The following is a 17,029-nucleotide window of genomic DNA, read 5'->3' on the forward strand; positions in this document are numbered from 1 at the left end:
GATTCCTTTTTCCCCCCTCTGTCCTCTGAAAGAGGTGCTATAATGCTTTCTAAATGCATGGTATATACCACTGAGATTTAAGTCAACCTATATAGGAATATGTGAGAAATGCAAGTATAATTCCTAAACCTTTAATTATACCTTATCCTTTTTATAAACATTTTTTCTATCTCCTGCTTGCCCAGAGAGAGAGACACTAATTCAAGCTGACCTCTGGTAAATATAGAAAGGTTAGTGATAAGCCTTTAGTTATCAACATGGCAACTTGATTTGTTCATTAAATTCAAAGCAGAAAATGAATCCCAGGCAGCAACCTGAAAACCAAACACTTTCCAAAATGGAATCTAATTTAATGTGACACATCATATAACCCAGTGAGAACTTATCTAATAAAGGAGATAATAATAAACATTTCCGTATCATGGCATTATTAGGCAAGGAATGCTGGCTCACAAGGAGCCCTTCAGTTTTAATTAAATGCTCACAGAGAATCGGTTGGCCTATTTGCATCCATTTCCACGACAACAACAAAATAGCAACGTGGCAGTGAAAAATTGAGCTAAAGCTCAGTCTCTGACTATATTTGACAGGAAAGTGGTTAGAATGTAGTATTGCAGGCTAATTCTGCATTCCCACTGCCAGGAATTCGGTTCTCACTGGCTCAAGGTTGACTCAGCCTTCCATCCTTCTGAGGTTAGTAAAATGGGTACTTTCCATTGTGCCCCCTAACATTTAATTAATTGATTTTAATTATTAACAAAAATTGTTAACTAACTGACTAATTAAAAATTCAACTGAATTACTATATGAGAAGTTGCTTTAAGCCCTTCAAAATGGCATTATGTTTATGAGTACTGAGCTTCTGATACTTTCCATTACACTTTCATTTTCTCTTCCTTTCTCTACTATGTTTATTTTTCTCTTAGAAATCTTCATATGTCCCTGTTTAAGTTAAGCTTGGTTTTAGCATTCATGAAATTTGGCACTTGGCAACTGGCATGTATTTATGACAATTACAGCATCTTGAGGTCACGTGATCGCTATTTGCAACCTTTCCAGGGGGCCTCTGCCAAGCAAAGTCAATGGAGGAAGCTGGTTTCACTTAAATGTGTGATTCGCTTAATGACAATGGGAAAAGGAGGTAGTAAAATCAGACTTACTTAACAACCTCATCTTTTAGCAATGGAAGTTCTTGTCCCAATTTCTGTAATTATGCCAAGGAGTATTTGGATATAATCCATTCTCCCTTGAATGTATAATTTGCATTTTAGCAATAAAGTGAGATAAAAAGTTTATTTTTGTATTAAAATATTATTTACTGCTATGTTAAAAGAGCCAAAACCTGTATGAAAAGATCTCAAAAATTACCAAAGCCAGCATCTATATAATGAAATCACTGGTGCAAGTTTATCAAAGCTGGTAAAGAAATGTATTCAACAGATATAGCTAAACAATCTGCAGGTGGGAAAAATCTGAGGTACCCATTACTTGCAACAGAACTGACTTCAGTGTATATTCTACTTTTATAGTCTTTGTCCAATATTCAATAGTTTGGGTCTTGTTGTTGATAGATATCCATAAACAGAGCCTAAAAGTGGTGTGTGTATGTATATATATATATATATATATATATATATATATATATATATATATATATGTGTGTGTGTGTGTAGGTCTAGAGTCTCGGGTTTCTTCCCGCGTTCCTTTCATCTTCAGAAAGTTGTGGCGACGTTTCGACGAAATCCCATCCGTCATCATCAGGCCGGAGTATTCCTCCTGCTGCTTTCAGGAGCAATGCGTGGTCTGTCTGTTCCTTTCCTTTCAACTGCCGGTGGGGCTGTGTTCCGACTGGGTGGAGGCGTGGCTGCTTTCTGATTGGGTGGGGGTGTCTTCCGACTGGGTGGAGGCGTGGTTGTCTTCTGATTGAGTGGAGGCATGGCTGTCTTCTGATTGGGTGGATGTGTGGTTGTCTTCCGATTGATTGGAGGCGTGGCTGTCTTCTGATTGGGTGGGGTGTGTTCTGAATGGGTGGGGTTTTTTGTTGTGTCGTAATATCCTGAGTGTTGTGATTTGGTGTCTTGGGGAGTGGGCTGTGTAGTGGCCTCCAGAGCTTTGGCTTGGCTCCGAGTTCGAGGACCCGCCATGCATCTCTGGTATGGGTCAGTCAGGTTCGTGTGTGCATTCTTCTGCTTGGGTGATAGCACTTTTGCTTGACTTGTTCTATCTTCTGTGTGGGAGAGTTTTTGTTCTGGGTGTGGATGAGTCTTGCTGGGGCTGGTGGCATTTGGGGTTGTTTGTTGGTTTTTTAAATCCTTGTTTGCTGAAATTCGTTTGTCTATCAATGCTGGTTTCCAAATGGCATGTAGGCGGGAGGTGTCGTCTCGCTTGTTCATACTGTCTGGGTGTTTTTCTATTTCAATGGCTTCTCTGATTATTCTGCTATTGAGATGTTCTATTTTGGCGATTGTTTTTGTACCTTCAAAATTGATGTTGTGTCCCGTAGTGTTTATGTGTTGTACTAGTGAAGATGTGCGATCTTTCTTCTGTACTGAGTTCTTATGTTCTTCTACACGTACCTCTATTCTTCTGTTAGTCTGTCCGATGTATGTTGCTGGACAGGAGGCGCATGGGATTTGGTATATGCCCTGGTTTTCCAGTTCTATTTTGTCTTTGGGATTTCTCAGGATGGTTGATATCTTTCTGTCAGTGTTAAATGCGGTTTTGATGTTATGTTTGCGTAGTACTTTACTGATTTTGTCGGTTGTTCCTTTTATGTAGGGCAAGATGGCTCATCCGTTGTTCTGTTCTTCTTCTTGGGTGTTTTTCTGTTTCGGAGTCTGCTGCTGAATTATATTGGTGATTTTGTTTTTTTGGAACTTGTTTGCTGTCAATATGTCTGTCAGGGTGTGTAGTTCTGTTTGTATATGTGTTTCATCTGCAAGGCGTCTGGTTCTTGTTATTAGTGTTTTGGCTACTGAATTTATTTGTGCTGGGTGATGATGTGATTGCGCATTGAGGTAACGGTTGGTGTGTGTTTTCTTTCGGTAGACTGTGTGTCCTAGGGTTCCGTTTTGTTTTTTGTATATAAGTACATCCAGGAAAGGTAACTGGTTGTTTGTTTCAATCTCCATGGTGAATTTTATTTTGGGATGTAGGCTATTCAGGTGTGTTAGGAAGTTTTCTAGCTCCTTTCTTCCGTGGGGCCAGATCACGAAGGTGTCATCCACATATCTGAGCCACAGTTTTGGTTTGTTTGTAGTCTTTTCTAGAGCGTTAGTTTCAAATTCTTCCATGAAAAGGTTGGCGATAACTGGTGATAGAGGGGATCCCATTGGTGAGCCTTCTATTTGTTTGTATCTCTGGCCTCTGTGTATGAAGTATGTGTTTGATAAGCAGTGTTCTGCTAGTTCTATAATATGGTTAGGTGGTTGGTATTTGCTTCTTATTGTTGATAAAGCTTCTTGGACTGGCACCTGGGTGAATAGTGATACCACATCGAAGCTGACTAGCAAGTCTTTTTGGTCTATCTGTAGATTTTTCACTAATTCTATAAAGTGGTATGAGTTTTGGACATATGAAGCTGCCATTTCTGCTAGAGGTTGTAATTGTTTTGCTAGGTATTTAGCTAAGTTTTGTAGTGGTGAGCCTATAGAACTTACTATGGGTCTTAGTGGGATTCCATCTTTGTGTATTTTGGGGAGGCCATATAGTTTTGGGCATCTGGATGACTTCTCCCTAGGAATGATTGTTTGTTGGATTTCTTGGCTTATAGAAGTTGATTTTATCTTTTTCTTGGTGGTCTTTTCTAGATAGGTTGTGGGATCTGTATATATAGGTTTGTATGTAGTTTCTTTGATATACAGAATATACAGAAAGGAACGCGGGAAGAAACCCGAGACTCTAGACCTACACATACAGACACCCGCGAGAATCTACGAAAACAAATATATATATATATATATATATATATATATATATATATATATATTTGTATCTCATTAAATGTTCTCTTTTACTTTCCATAATCCTCACATGGGCAGCAGTAGAAATCTAGATGGCAAGATTCTAGAACAAAGACTCAATACTATGTATGTATGTATGTATGTATGTATGTATGAATGTATTCAACCTTTCTTATTTTACAGATAACTCAAGACTGGGGACATATCCAATACACCTTTCTCCTCTTATTTTCTCCATAATGAATTGGGCCCAAGATCACCCAGATGACTTTCATGGCTAAGGCAGGAATAAAATTCATGGTCTCTCACTTTCTAGTCTGGTGCCTTAACAACTAGACCAAACTAGCTCTTATACTTAACCTTCACAATTACTTTACAGATCAAGCCTGAAAGCAGTTTTCCCAATCTTGGGATAATCACAGGTAAATAAATACTATCAAGTTAACTCTATTTGTATGGGATATTACTCTTCAAGTCATGCTAATTAATCCAGCATGCAAAAAAAAAAATGAATATAGAATAGCATGATGTTTCTATGATTTTACTCAGATGGTGGTTAGTGCAATATAACAGGGAGAGAAAGAGTCAAATCCCTTCTCACCCTATGATTCCAGCCTCCTTATTTTTCTGCAAGGTTTTGCTAGTGATTTTGGGCAATACAAACCTGTCAAGTATAATAAAGGACCAAAGTGATGGGGCTTTCAAAGCTATTAACTGAAAATTATCTACAAAAGTTGCAAGTGGTTTTGTGCTTGGGTGCTGATTGTACACTCAGCGTCTCATTTGTTTCCTTTCACAGATTCTTATGACTTGATCCCAGGAGTTGGCAAAGAAGTAGGTAGAGTCAGGCCTTTGTTAGCAGCCCTGATAGCTTGCATACTTACAATCTCTAAGTTTAACATGCAATGCTGCATGTATTAGCAATTCATGAATAATACCATCCATTAAAAAATGAAAACAGGGGCAGCATCTCAAACTGCTTGGGCACAATTCATACTTGCTTCCTTCTTTTAAATCTCTTATCTGCATTCAAAGAGAGGCTGCTATGATCCTTCTTGCTGGATTTTGTAACCTAGGTTGTTTACCTTTTAGATTCCACATCAACAGTGTGGCAAGACAGGGTAAGCAAGCAGAAACAGAAGGGAAGGAAATGAGCAAAGCTGCACCCATTTCCTCTCTTAATTCAGTAAAAGTAGTTTAAACATTTTTGCTACACATGTTGTTTCTGTTGTGGGCAAATCTGAGATTTCTGGGAGTGGATTTAACATTTCTTAGTGGATATTAGCAGGGAAAGAGGAGAGAGAGAGAGAGAAGAGAGGGAGAAGGAGAGGGTGAGGTGAGATAGGGTGCAAATTGCAGTTCTTTTTATAGTATAGATGGATGTCTTCTTTAACTTTACATAAAGCCAATTATGCTTATACTGCATTCTGTTGTCATTATATAGTACATAGAGGAATACATTTCCAATCTGTGGAACTCAGGACTATGTGGCAAGCACAAATTGTTTAAATAATTTTTGAGCACAATTGTTCTACGGTACTCATTTTGGGAGTAGTTTTCCTAAGATTGGGAAAAATTGTAAGCATTTTCCCCAATATAATGTCCTTTTTACACTACTAATAGCAATAGCCATAGCACTTAGACTTATATACCCCTTGATACTGCTATACAGTATTCCCCGAGGGGTTTACAGAGTCAACATATTGCCCCCAACAATCTGGGTGCTCATTTTATCGAAAGGATGGAAGGCTGAGTCAACCTTGAGCCAGTCAGAATAGAATTCCAGTCTATGGACAGAGTAAGCCAGCAATACTGCATTCTAACCACTGTACCATCCTATATCTCCATATTCAGAATATGCACTGTTCCCATCATATTCTGCCCTGTGTAGATACCTTGTTCAGCACAAAAGACATCACAATATACAAAAAATATTTTTTTTTTAAAAAAAATGCATTTTGGGCATTATTAAGTGTCCAGATTGCAGAAATTTTTAAAGATTAAAAAAAATGATCCTCAATACCACCCAGTAATGAAATTATAAAAAGAAGTACAATTACTTTGTAATGGACATCATACGCTCTTGCTAGTTTGAAGAGGAAATAGGATTAATTTATAGGTAAAACAGCACTGGGGGAAGAAAAATAAATAATGACAAAAATATAACTGTACCTTGATCCCTACCTGCGTAAAGAAGGGCTCATAAATTTCAACACCTTTGTCGGATCCTTGTAATAGAACCTCTTGCCCTCGCCTCCAACTGTACCGAACAGGTGGGTTGGAATTGGCTACACACCTAAGGAACACAGTTCTCTCGTAGTAAAACTGTTCTTTTGCTTCCCCTATGCTCTGGTGGACTGTCACAATTGGGTCATCCAAATCTGGGAACACAAAGAAAGAAGAAAGGAAAAGATTAAAACAGGTGAAAAAAAAACCTCCTTGAGTGTGTGTGTGTGTGTGTGTGTGTGTGTGTGTGTGTGTTAAAAAGATAGTAACAAGGAAACAATGAAATTGACTGCTTTGTTCATTCAGGCAGGGAAGTTTAAGTGCTTAGGCATAAAAAGTCTGGCATTGAATCCCTGTATTTCCAAACTTGATGATAACAATTGTATTGCTGAGGAAGAGATGGTCTTCTCTATTCAGAGGATTAACCCAAATTCACATGAATTTGGCATGAAAAGATGGCTGAGAATATTATTTTTAATTTGCTTTGGTTTTCTGCTTTGTTAATAACTAGTCAATATTCATGGATTTCTTTATAAATGGAGTCATGATGAAGACGTAAGATGAGTTCCAACCAACTTTAAATATGTCTTCATTTCTTAAAAAAAATAAAATAGCTATTTTACTGGGACCCCTCCTTCAAATGTCAAGGAATGAGATTTTACAAGATACTCTTCAAAGCTTGTTTTCAATTGATTCATTCCTCTAGCTCTGCAGTGAAGTCTTGTCTGACTTGGTTGCCTTGCTTTTAGACAACAAATTCCGTAATTTACAATAAACATGGTACCCCTTAGCCATTATAGGAATTGTCACGCATCTTGAGGATTACAGTTTAGGAGAAGGCTGAACTGCTGCCCTTCAATTTGAATCATATCAACATTTTAGCATCCCAAATTCAATGTATCAATGATAGATTTCAATATATTACTTATTTTTTATCCAGTGTGGTTGAAACTAAGCATATTTTTCATTGTGTTATTTAAATTGGTTTCCTCCCAGTTATTAGCTCCTTTAATATTTGACTTTTTAACATATTACCTATACAGTGGAACTCACATAACTACATAATTTGGAGATCACTAAGATCAATGGACAGATCATTCATTTGATTTGTGTGAGTATGACACAAATTCATTGATTTTAGGGGGATCACAGCACCGCAGTTTAAGAAGCCTGTCTTAAGCCTATAAAATTCATTGGGTGCATTTCAGTTTTTGATGTGCTCCTTGGCTGATTTATAACTTCCCAGACTTCAGTTCTTCATCCGCAGGATATATTTCATAATAGATTCATGTGCAAAGCATATCCATTCATAAGATAAAAAAGTCTTCTGCAAGTGCCAGGGAGATAAAGAAGTTTGACAAAGCCAAATTGTAACATAAAACTAGTATTCCAAGGGATCTAGAATACAGTATGACACCCTTTGTTATAAGTCATTTTGATCAAGGGATTCCAGCCAATCAACAATATTAATCAGGCAGCTAATTCAGCTTAACCCCACTTCCACCCCATGCCATTATTATTGTTTCAACTGGTATTTTCAATGTTCTAGGCATCCTGAAAGCCAGTGAGAATAGCCAGTTCTTACAAAGCCTACTGATATTTGAACATCCAGGATGTTTCCTCAAACATAAAGAAACCACTGTATTCTTTATGGGTTGTTCAATTTTTCTTCCAAACTAACAAGACGCTTGTCCCTGAATTTGCTATTAATTCATGAAAATGGACCAGCACAAAATGCCAAGATTCCCTCCTATTAGTAGAAACCTCTCCATTCAGACCCCTTCATGGATTACTGCCTTGTCGTGGCGAAGGGGCTTGCGTAATTCAATGAAGCTATGAGCTATGCCGTGCAGGGCCACCCAAGACGGACAGGTCATAGCTGAGAGTTCTGACAAAACGTGATCCACTGGAGAAGGAAATGGCAACCCACTCCAGTATCTTTGCCATGAAAACCCTATGGACAGTACCAAAAGGCAAAACGATATGACGCTGGAAGATGAGCCCCTCAGGTCGGAAGGCGTCCAATATGCTACTGGGGAAGAGCAGAGGGCTAGTACTAGTAGCGCCAGAAAGAATGAAGCGACTGGGCCAAAGCCGAAAGGACGCTCAGCTGTGGATATGTCTGGTGGTGAAAGGAAAGTCCGATGCTGTAAAGATTTTTTCTCCATAGGAACCTGGAATGTAAGATCCATGAATCAAGGAAAGCTGGACGTGGTCAAACAAGAGATGACAAGACTGAACATCGACATCTTAGGTATCAGCGAACTAAAATGGACAGGAATGGGTGAATTTAATTCAGATGACCATCAGGTATACTACTGCGGGCAAGAATCCCTCAGAAGAAATGGAGTAGCCTTCATAGTCAATAAAAGAGTAGGAAAATCAATACTGGGATACAATCCTCAAAATGACAGAATGATCTCAGTTCGAATCCAAGGCAAACCATTCAATATCACAGTAGTCCAAGTCTATGCCCCAACCACCAGTGCTGAAGAGGATGAAATTGACCGGTTCTATGAAGCCCTACAGCACCTTATAGAAGTAACACCAAAAAATGATGTCCTTATCATCATGGGGGATTGGAATGCTAAAGTAGGAAGCCAAAAGATAACTGGAATAACAGGCAAGTTTGGCCTTGGAGTACAAAATGAAGCAGGGCACAGGCTGATAGAATTTTGTCAAGAGAATACGATGGTCATAGCAAACACTCTTTTCCAACAACCCAAGAGACGGCTCTACACATGGACATCACCAGACGGTCAACACAGAAATCAGATTGACTATATGCTCTGCAGCCAAAGATGGAGAAGCTCTATACAGTCGGTAAAAACAAGACCAGGAGCTGACTGTGGCTCAGACCATGAGCTTCTCCTTGCAAAGTTTAGGCTTAAACTGAAGAAAGTAGGGAAAAGCACTAGGCCAGTCAGGTATGAATTAAATCATATCCCTGTTGAATATACAGTAGAGGTGACAAATAGATTTAAGGAATTAGATCTGATAGACAGAGTGCCTGAAGAACTATGGATAGAGGTTCGCGACATTGTACAACAGGTAGCAACCAAAACTATCCCAAAGAAAAAGAAATGCAAGAAAGCAAAATGGCTGTCTGAGGAAGCTTTGCAAATAGCTGAGGAAAGGAGGGAAGCGAAAGGCAAGGGAGAAAAACATAGATATGCCCAATTGAATGCAGAATTCCAGAGAATAGCTAGAAGAGATAAGAATGCCTTCTTAAATGAACAGTGCAAAGAAATAGAAGAAAACAATAGAATAGGGAGGACCAGAGATCTTTTCAAGAAAATTGGAGAGATGAAGGGAACGTTTAATGCAAAAATGGGCATGATAAAGGACCAAAATGGCAGGGACCTAACAGAGGCAGAAGAGATTAAGAAGAGGTGGCAAAATTACACAGAAGAACTATACAAGAATGAGCTTAACGTCCCAGATAATCACAATGATGTGGTCACTGACCTCGAGCCAGACATCCTAGAATGTGAGGTGAAGTGGGCCTTAGAAAAGCTGAGCAACAACAAAGCTAGTGGAGGTGACAGTATTCCAGCTGAGCTATTCAAAATCTTAAAAGACAGTGCAGTAAAAGTGCTACACTCAATTTGCCAGCAAATTTGGAAAACTCAACAGTGGCCACAGGATTGGAAAAGATCAGTTTACATTCCAATTCCAAAGAAAGGCAGTGCCAAAGAATGTTCAAACTATCGCACCATTGCACTCATTTCTCATGCTAGTAAAGTCATGCTTAAAATCCTACAAGCTAGACTTCAGCAGTATGTGGATCGAGAACTACCAGAAGTACAGGCAGGATTTCGAAGAGGCAGAGGAACTAGAGATCAAATTGCCAACATACGCTGGATCATGGAGAAAGCTAGGGAGTTCTAGAAAAACATCTACTTCTGCTTCATTGACTATGCTAAAGCCTTTGATTGTGTGGATCATAACAAACTGTGGCAAGTTCTTAAAGAGATGGGAGTACCAGACCATCTTATTTGTCTCTTGAGAAACCTATATGCGGGTCAAGAAGCAACAGTGAGAACTGGACACGGAACCACTGATTGGTTCAAAATTGGGAAAGGAGTCCGGCAAGGCTGTATACTGTCGCCCTGCCTATTTAACTTATATGCAGAGCACATCATGAGAAAGGCAGGGCTAGATGAATCAAAAGTTGGAATTAAGATTGCCGGAAGAAATATCAACAACCTAAGATACGCAGATGATACCACTCTAATGGCAGAAAGTGAAGAAGAACTAAAGAGCCTCTTGTTGCGGGTGAAGAAGGAGAGTGCAAAACTTGGGTTGAAACTTAACATTAAGAAAACCAAGATCATGGCAACTGGCCCTCTCAATTCCTGGCAAATAGATGGGGAAGAAATGGAGGTAGTGACAGATTTTGTTTTCCTGGGCTCCAAGATCACTGCAGATGGGGACTGTAGCCAAGAAATTAAAAGACGCTTGCTCCTGGGGAGGAAAGCCATGGCAAATCTAGACAGCACACTAAAAAGCAGAGACATCACCCTGTCAACAAAAGTGCGTATAGTCAAGGCTATGGTCTTCCCAGTTGCAATGTATGGCAGTGAAAGTTGGACCATAAGAAAGGCTGAGCGCCAAAGAATTGAGGCCTTTGAACTATGGTGCTGGAGAAGACTCCTGCGAGTCCCTTGGACTGCAAGGCGATCAAACCGGTCAGTCCTAGAGGAGATCAATCCTGACTGCTCTTTAGAAGGCCAGATCCTGAAGCTAAAACTCAAATACTTTGGCCACCTAATGAGAAGGAAGGACTCACTGGAGAAGAGCCTAATGCTGGGAAAGATCGAGGGCAATAGAAGAAGGGGACGACAGAGAATGAGGTGGCTGGATGGAGTCACTGAAACAGTAGGCGTGAGCTTAGATGGACTCCAGAAGATGGTAGAAGACAGGAAGGCCTGGAGGAATGTTGTCCATAGGGTCGCGATGGGTCGGACACGACTTCGCAGCTAACAACAACAACTCCATTCAGAGATCTAACCAAGCTTCTCTTTAGGATTTACAGCAAATCTCCCCCACTCTTACTATAACTGAACTTTTTCAGTTAAATTTACTTAAAATCAGAGAGACCTCACCTGAATGGGAGTCATGATGAAACAGGATCTTGAAGGAGAGATACAAAAAGGAACCTATGTTGTACATATTGACAACATTTTTTGCTTAGAATACCTGTATACAGGTAATCCTCAACATACATCTGAGCCCAAAATTTCTATAGCTAAGTGAAACATTTGTTAAATGAGTTTTGCCTCATTTTATTACCTTTCTTGCCACAGTTGCTAAGTGAATCACTACAGTTGTCAAATTTGTAGCACAATTGGTAAGTGAATCTGACTTCCCCATTGACTTTGTCAGAAGGTTGCAAAAGGTGATTGCATGACCTCAGGACAATAAAAACAACACACACACACACACACACACACACACACGTCAGTTGCTAAGCATCTCAATTTTGATCATGTCCCTATGTATACTGCAATGGTCATAAGTGTGAAAAATGATCATGTCACTTTTTTCAATGCGTAGTAACTTTGAACAGTCACTAAGGAGTTAGATAATGAAATGACTGCAAGCAAACAGCCAAGCTCAGAGGGTCGCAAGAACTCCATAGTTCAACTTTGAGCTACAGATATTCTCTTCTATTTAAAGAAGAGAGCTGGTCATTTTATGAGTTAACTCCCCTTTATAATTCTTGAGAGCCATTCAGATTTCTAGAGGGATACTATGAAAACAAAAATTGTCTGGGTATTTTCTATGGTTATCTAGGTTATCTAGGTTTTCATACCCTACACAGCAACATGGCAGAAGATATTAATAAATCTTCTTCCCATGAATCTCTACATAGAAGTGTCCATCCACTGTGGGTTTTTTTCTTTTTTTTTTAATTTTTGTTTTCTCTTTTGTTCCAATTTCAGGAAAAAAATGGATAATGGGGCAACATCTTGGTCCCTTTATATCTGGGATATAAAAATGAGACTTGGAACATAATCCTATCTTCAATTCTGTGTTTCAAATACATACTGGTGACTCTGCTGACTAGGAAAGGGGCAACCAGGTCATTTATATCATGGGAATAAGGCCTTAATTTCTGAAGGCTTTAGGAAAGTCTTACACTGACCAACTGCTAGAGATTTTGGGAAGCCCACCAGCAAAGACACTGGATCCAAGGATGCTCAGATCAGTTTACAGTTATTCTATACATGTGTGCTGACATTATTATTATTATTCTGTCAAAATATTACTCAGTAGATTTTTATGCAACTATCCCAATTTCCATGGATTTTCAATTCATTTTTATGTAAAGTATGAGGGCAATTCGGAAATAAACTTCCACTTGGCTATCAATGACAGACACTCACAGATATAGAACTTTTATTATACACATTACAAAAATACAACATTACAATACTTTTCGACATGATCACCATTCAAATTGTGGCACTTGTCATAACGTCTTACAAGGTTTGAAATTCCTTAATAGTAGTCGCTCAGAGCCAAATCTGGGCTATGGGGTGTCTGTGTGATCAAAAACTTCCCAATGGATCTGCTTCAAAAATTCTTGGGTGCGTCTAGTGGTGTGTGGGTGAGCATTATTGTGAACCAACACCCCACTGGAAGTCAGCATGCCCCAACACTTGTTATGGATGTCTCATCTGAGTTTTCGTAACATTTCACAGTAGGCTTCTGAATTGATGGTCAAACCACGCTCTGAGAACTTCAGTAGCAATACTCCTTTGGCATCTTTACATTTGACAGGATTTTCTATGGCACCACTTCCAGTGTGGTGTTGGTTCACGATAATGCTTGCCCGCACACTGCTAGTCATACCCAAAAACTTTTGAAGCAGTTCCATTGCGATGTTTTTGATCAACCCCCACCCCCCACCCTATAGCCCAGATCTGGCACTGAGTGACTACTACTAAGGAATTTCAAACCTTGTAAGACGTTATGACAAGTGCCTCAATTTGAATGGTGATTATGTCAAAAAGTAATGTAATGTTGTAGTTTTCTAATGTGTATAATAAAAGTTCTGTATCTGCGAGTGTCTGTCATTGATAACCAAATGGAGGTTTATTTCCAAATTGCCCTTGTATATACAAATAATCCTCAACATATAGCCATTTATTTAAAGTCAGTTCAAAATTATGACAGCGTCCCAAAAAGTGACTTATGATTCATCCTTAAAATGCCAGTCCTGTAGTCAGTCATGTGAATCCAATTCATGTGCTTGGCAACCAGCACCTGATGCTTACGACTGCAGTGTCTTGTGATCATGAATTCTGACCATCCCAGCCAGTTTCTAACAAAAAAGTTAGTTGGAGAAGCCAGATTCAACCATGTTATTTGCTTAACAACTGTGAGGATTTGCTTAAGGATTTCATTGAAAAAAGGTTGAAAAATTGGGTCTGATCACATGATAACTCACTTAACCACTAACTGCATTGTTTTGCAACCAAAATTCCAGTCTCAACTGTGGTCATAACTTGAGGACTATCTGGAATGTCAATGATATATTTGTAATGTAAAGGTAAAGTTTCCCCCACACATGCATGCTAGTCGTTTCCAACTCTAGGGGCCAGTGCTCATCTCCGTTTCAAAGCCGAAGAGCCAGTGCTTGTCCGAGGACGTCTCCGTGGTCATGTGGCTGGCATGACTAGACACCAAAGGCACACAGAACCCTGTTGCCTTCCCACTGTAGCGGTCCCTATTTTTCTACTTGCATTTTTACGTGTTTTCAAACTGCTAGGTTGGCAGAAGCTGGGATGAGTAACAGGCGCTCACTCTGTTATGCGGCACTTGGGATTTGAGCTGCCAAACTGCTGATCATCTGATCAACAAGCTCAGCGTCCTAACCCACTGAGCCACCGCGTCCCTACATTTGTAATGTAACATGAAATAAATCAAAACTTAGTAGCTTCATATAAGTTTTACTAAGTTAAATATTTGCAATTCATGTCTTTTGCTATCCAGCTTTACCTTGTCACTTTTTCCAATACATTTTTAAAAGCCACACTTTATTTTAAATACAGTATCTCATCTCCCTGATGCACTCACTTTTCAAGTGAACAAGGTGTTAGCAGACTCTATTAATTGCCATTAGCTATGCTATGGAAGAAGCTGTGCTTTCACCAAAAAAAGTAATGGATGAAAGATTTATTTTATAACTGTTGTTGGGGCCTAGGTAGAAAAAGCAAGAAAATAAATTTAAAGGTTTCATTCTCACCACAGGGGCCCATCTTTGGAGATGAGACACTTCACACCACAGGGGCCCATCTTGGGAAATGTGATACTTCATACTTGGGTTGTGATTCCTGCCCTTTGGAAAGGGCAAGAATCACAACACAAGTGTGAAGTGTCACATTTCTCATTATTTTGCTTCCCCTGATGTGTACAAAACAAATGGACTGCTTTCAACTTCTTCAGGTCCATTTTGAGATAGATAGATAGATAGATAGATAGATAGATAGATAGATAGATAGATAGATAGATAGATAGATAGATAGATAGATAGATAGATAGATGATAGATAGATAGATAGATAGATAGATAGATAGATAGATAGATAGATAGATAGATAGATAGATAGATAGATAGGCGGGCGGGCGGGCGGGCGGGCAGGGAGGGAGGCAGGCAGGCAGGCAGGCAGGCAGGCAAACAGACAAGCAGAGTACATGTATGGTTGATCGGGGCTGTTTCTTGAGCTGTAGACTAAGTGCTTTGTTTACAACCCAAGTCCACCCTCTCTATTATCATTCAAGATACAGAATATGGGCAGATGGTTCGTAATAGTTTGGTCCCCAAAGCAATACACGGTGTCCCTGTTTGAGCAGAATTGTAAACTTAGCCAGAGGTCTGACAAAAACAGCCTTGTTTCTGACAGCTAAATACTGGGATAAAAAGATATAAATTAATGGGCTGGAGCGATCATTTGCATTTTGTCTCCATTTCAAGAAAGAACTAATTAATATGTTTTATTGCACTAATTGCTGTCCCATCAGCTTTTAAGACAGGGGAAAAAACAGATCTTAGGAACATATATCCAGAAAGAAAAATCTTACTGCTAACATGCATCACTAATAATGTATGGAACTCTCTTAAAAATTAACAGCACTAATTAAATGAGCATCACAACGATAGCAAGGCAGGTCTTTCATATTTAATGTTCCCCCAGACTAGGATTGCCATTGGTTATATGGCAAGGAGACACATAGCTACTTATATAAATATATATATTTATATTATATATATTATTTATATATATTCAGGAAACACCTTTTCCCTGCTAATCATTGTATTTTGTAGCACACACTTGTGAGAATACACTTTTTCTTTTTCTTTGAAGCTGAAAGACCTCCTGCCTTCCCTGCAAGGACATTCCCATCTGCAGAAAGCTTTCATGGAGGGAAGCATGCAATTGGGGTATCACGAGGTTCTGTCTTAGGCCCATACTCTTTAACATTTTCATAAATGGTTTAGATGAGAAGGTAGAAGGGAACTCATCAAAACTGCAGATGATACCAAGATGAAGATAGACCAAGATCCAGAAGCATCTTAACAGATGTGAAAACTGGGCTTGATCCCTCAAAATTCAATTCAGTAGTGGGAAAAGTAAGGTTTTATACTTTGGCAAGAAAAGTAAAATGCACAGGTGGCACCTGGCTCAACAACAGTAACTGTGAGAGGGATCTAAAATTCCTAGCAGACAATCACTTAAGTATCAGTCAACAGCGAACTGCAGCTTACAAAGAGGCCAATGGAGACCTTTAATAGAGGGGTGGTATCAAGGTCACGTGAAGTTTTAGTATTATTTTATACCACATTAGTATGACCAATGCTAATGCAGAATACTGCATTCAGTATTTTGGTCACAATACAAAAAAGATGTTGAGACTATAAAGAGTGAAGAGAAGAGCAAACAAATATGATTAGGAGGCTGAAGGCTAAACTGTATGATGAACAGTTGTGGAGTAGACTACATATATCCAGCATTCTGTTCCCATACTTGAGGGAATGTCACAGACAGGAGGGGTTCAATCTATTTTCCAAATCACTAGAGAACTAGACAAGAACTAACGGATGAAAGCTTAACAAAGAGAAACTCAACCTAGAACTGAGAAATTTCCTATTGGTGAAAACAATTAGTGGAATTGCTTGCCTTCAGAAGTTGTGGGTGTTCCAATTTTGGAGGTGTTTAAGAAGGGACAACCATTTGCCTGAAATGGGAGAGAGTCTCCTGATTGTGAAAGGGGTTGGACCAGAAGACCTCCAAGGTCCCTTCCAATTCTATTATTCTATATATTCTGTATATTTACTGCATGAGACATATTTTCACTAGTAAAATAGGATAAGAAAAATTATCTCCTTCTCTAGGAGTGTCATCTAATCTGAGTCAAACTGCTCACCCCATGGTTACTATTAGGACCAGTATATGGGAGGTATGGTACAAATTAGTTGGGAATCATTAAATTTCTATTCCCATTTCTTCCAGGAACTCAAGATAGCATACTTCTCACAATTTTTCTACAACAGTCTTGTGGGTTGGGTTGGCTGAGAAGGAATGACTGGCTCAATGTTTCCCAATATATTTTACCTTGTTCAGTGTCTTAATCATTATGCCACACTGGCTCTTATGATGTACCTGTAGTCCAGGAGACCCCTAAATGATGGACTTCCTTCATTTCTGGTTTTATTTTCATAATAACTATGCAAGACAAGTTAGAAAAGGAGTAATGACCATCTGGCTAAGTATGATTCAGGGTTAAGGGCATATGTGCAGAAGAAAATTATAATTATACCTGCCATATTCA

The 17,029-nt window shown here is 39.1% G+C and overlaps 1 protein-coding gene across 1 annotated transcript in view; it reads right to left on the reverse strand.

Moving 5' to 3' along the window:
- Nucleotides 1-17,029, reverse strand: part of MDGA2 (MAM domain containing glycosylphosphatidylinositol anchor 2) — a gene marked incomplete at both ends in the record, with an annotated part of 586,749 nt that overhangs the window by 285,703 nt on the left and 284,017 nt on the right. Inside the window, one exon of the mRNA XM_081314870.1 lies at nt 6,135-6,343. Within this exon, the coding sequence (XP_081170996.1) occupies nt 6,135-6,343 (209 nt within the window). The remainder of the gene's footprint in view (nt 1-6,134; nt 6,344-17,029) is intronic.

This window comes from Vipera berus (assembly GCF_964194415.1).
Source record: "Vipera berus genome assembly, chromosome: 1".
Taxonomy (NCBI): Eukaryota; Metazoa; Chordata; class Lepidosauria; order Squamata; family Viperidae; genus Vipera; species Vipera berus.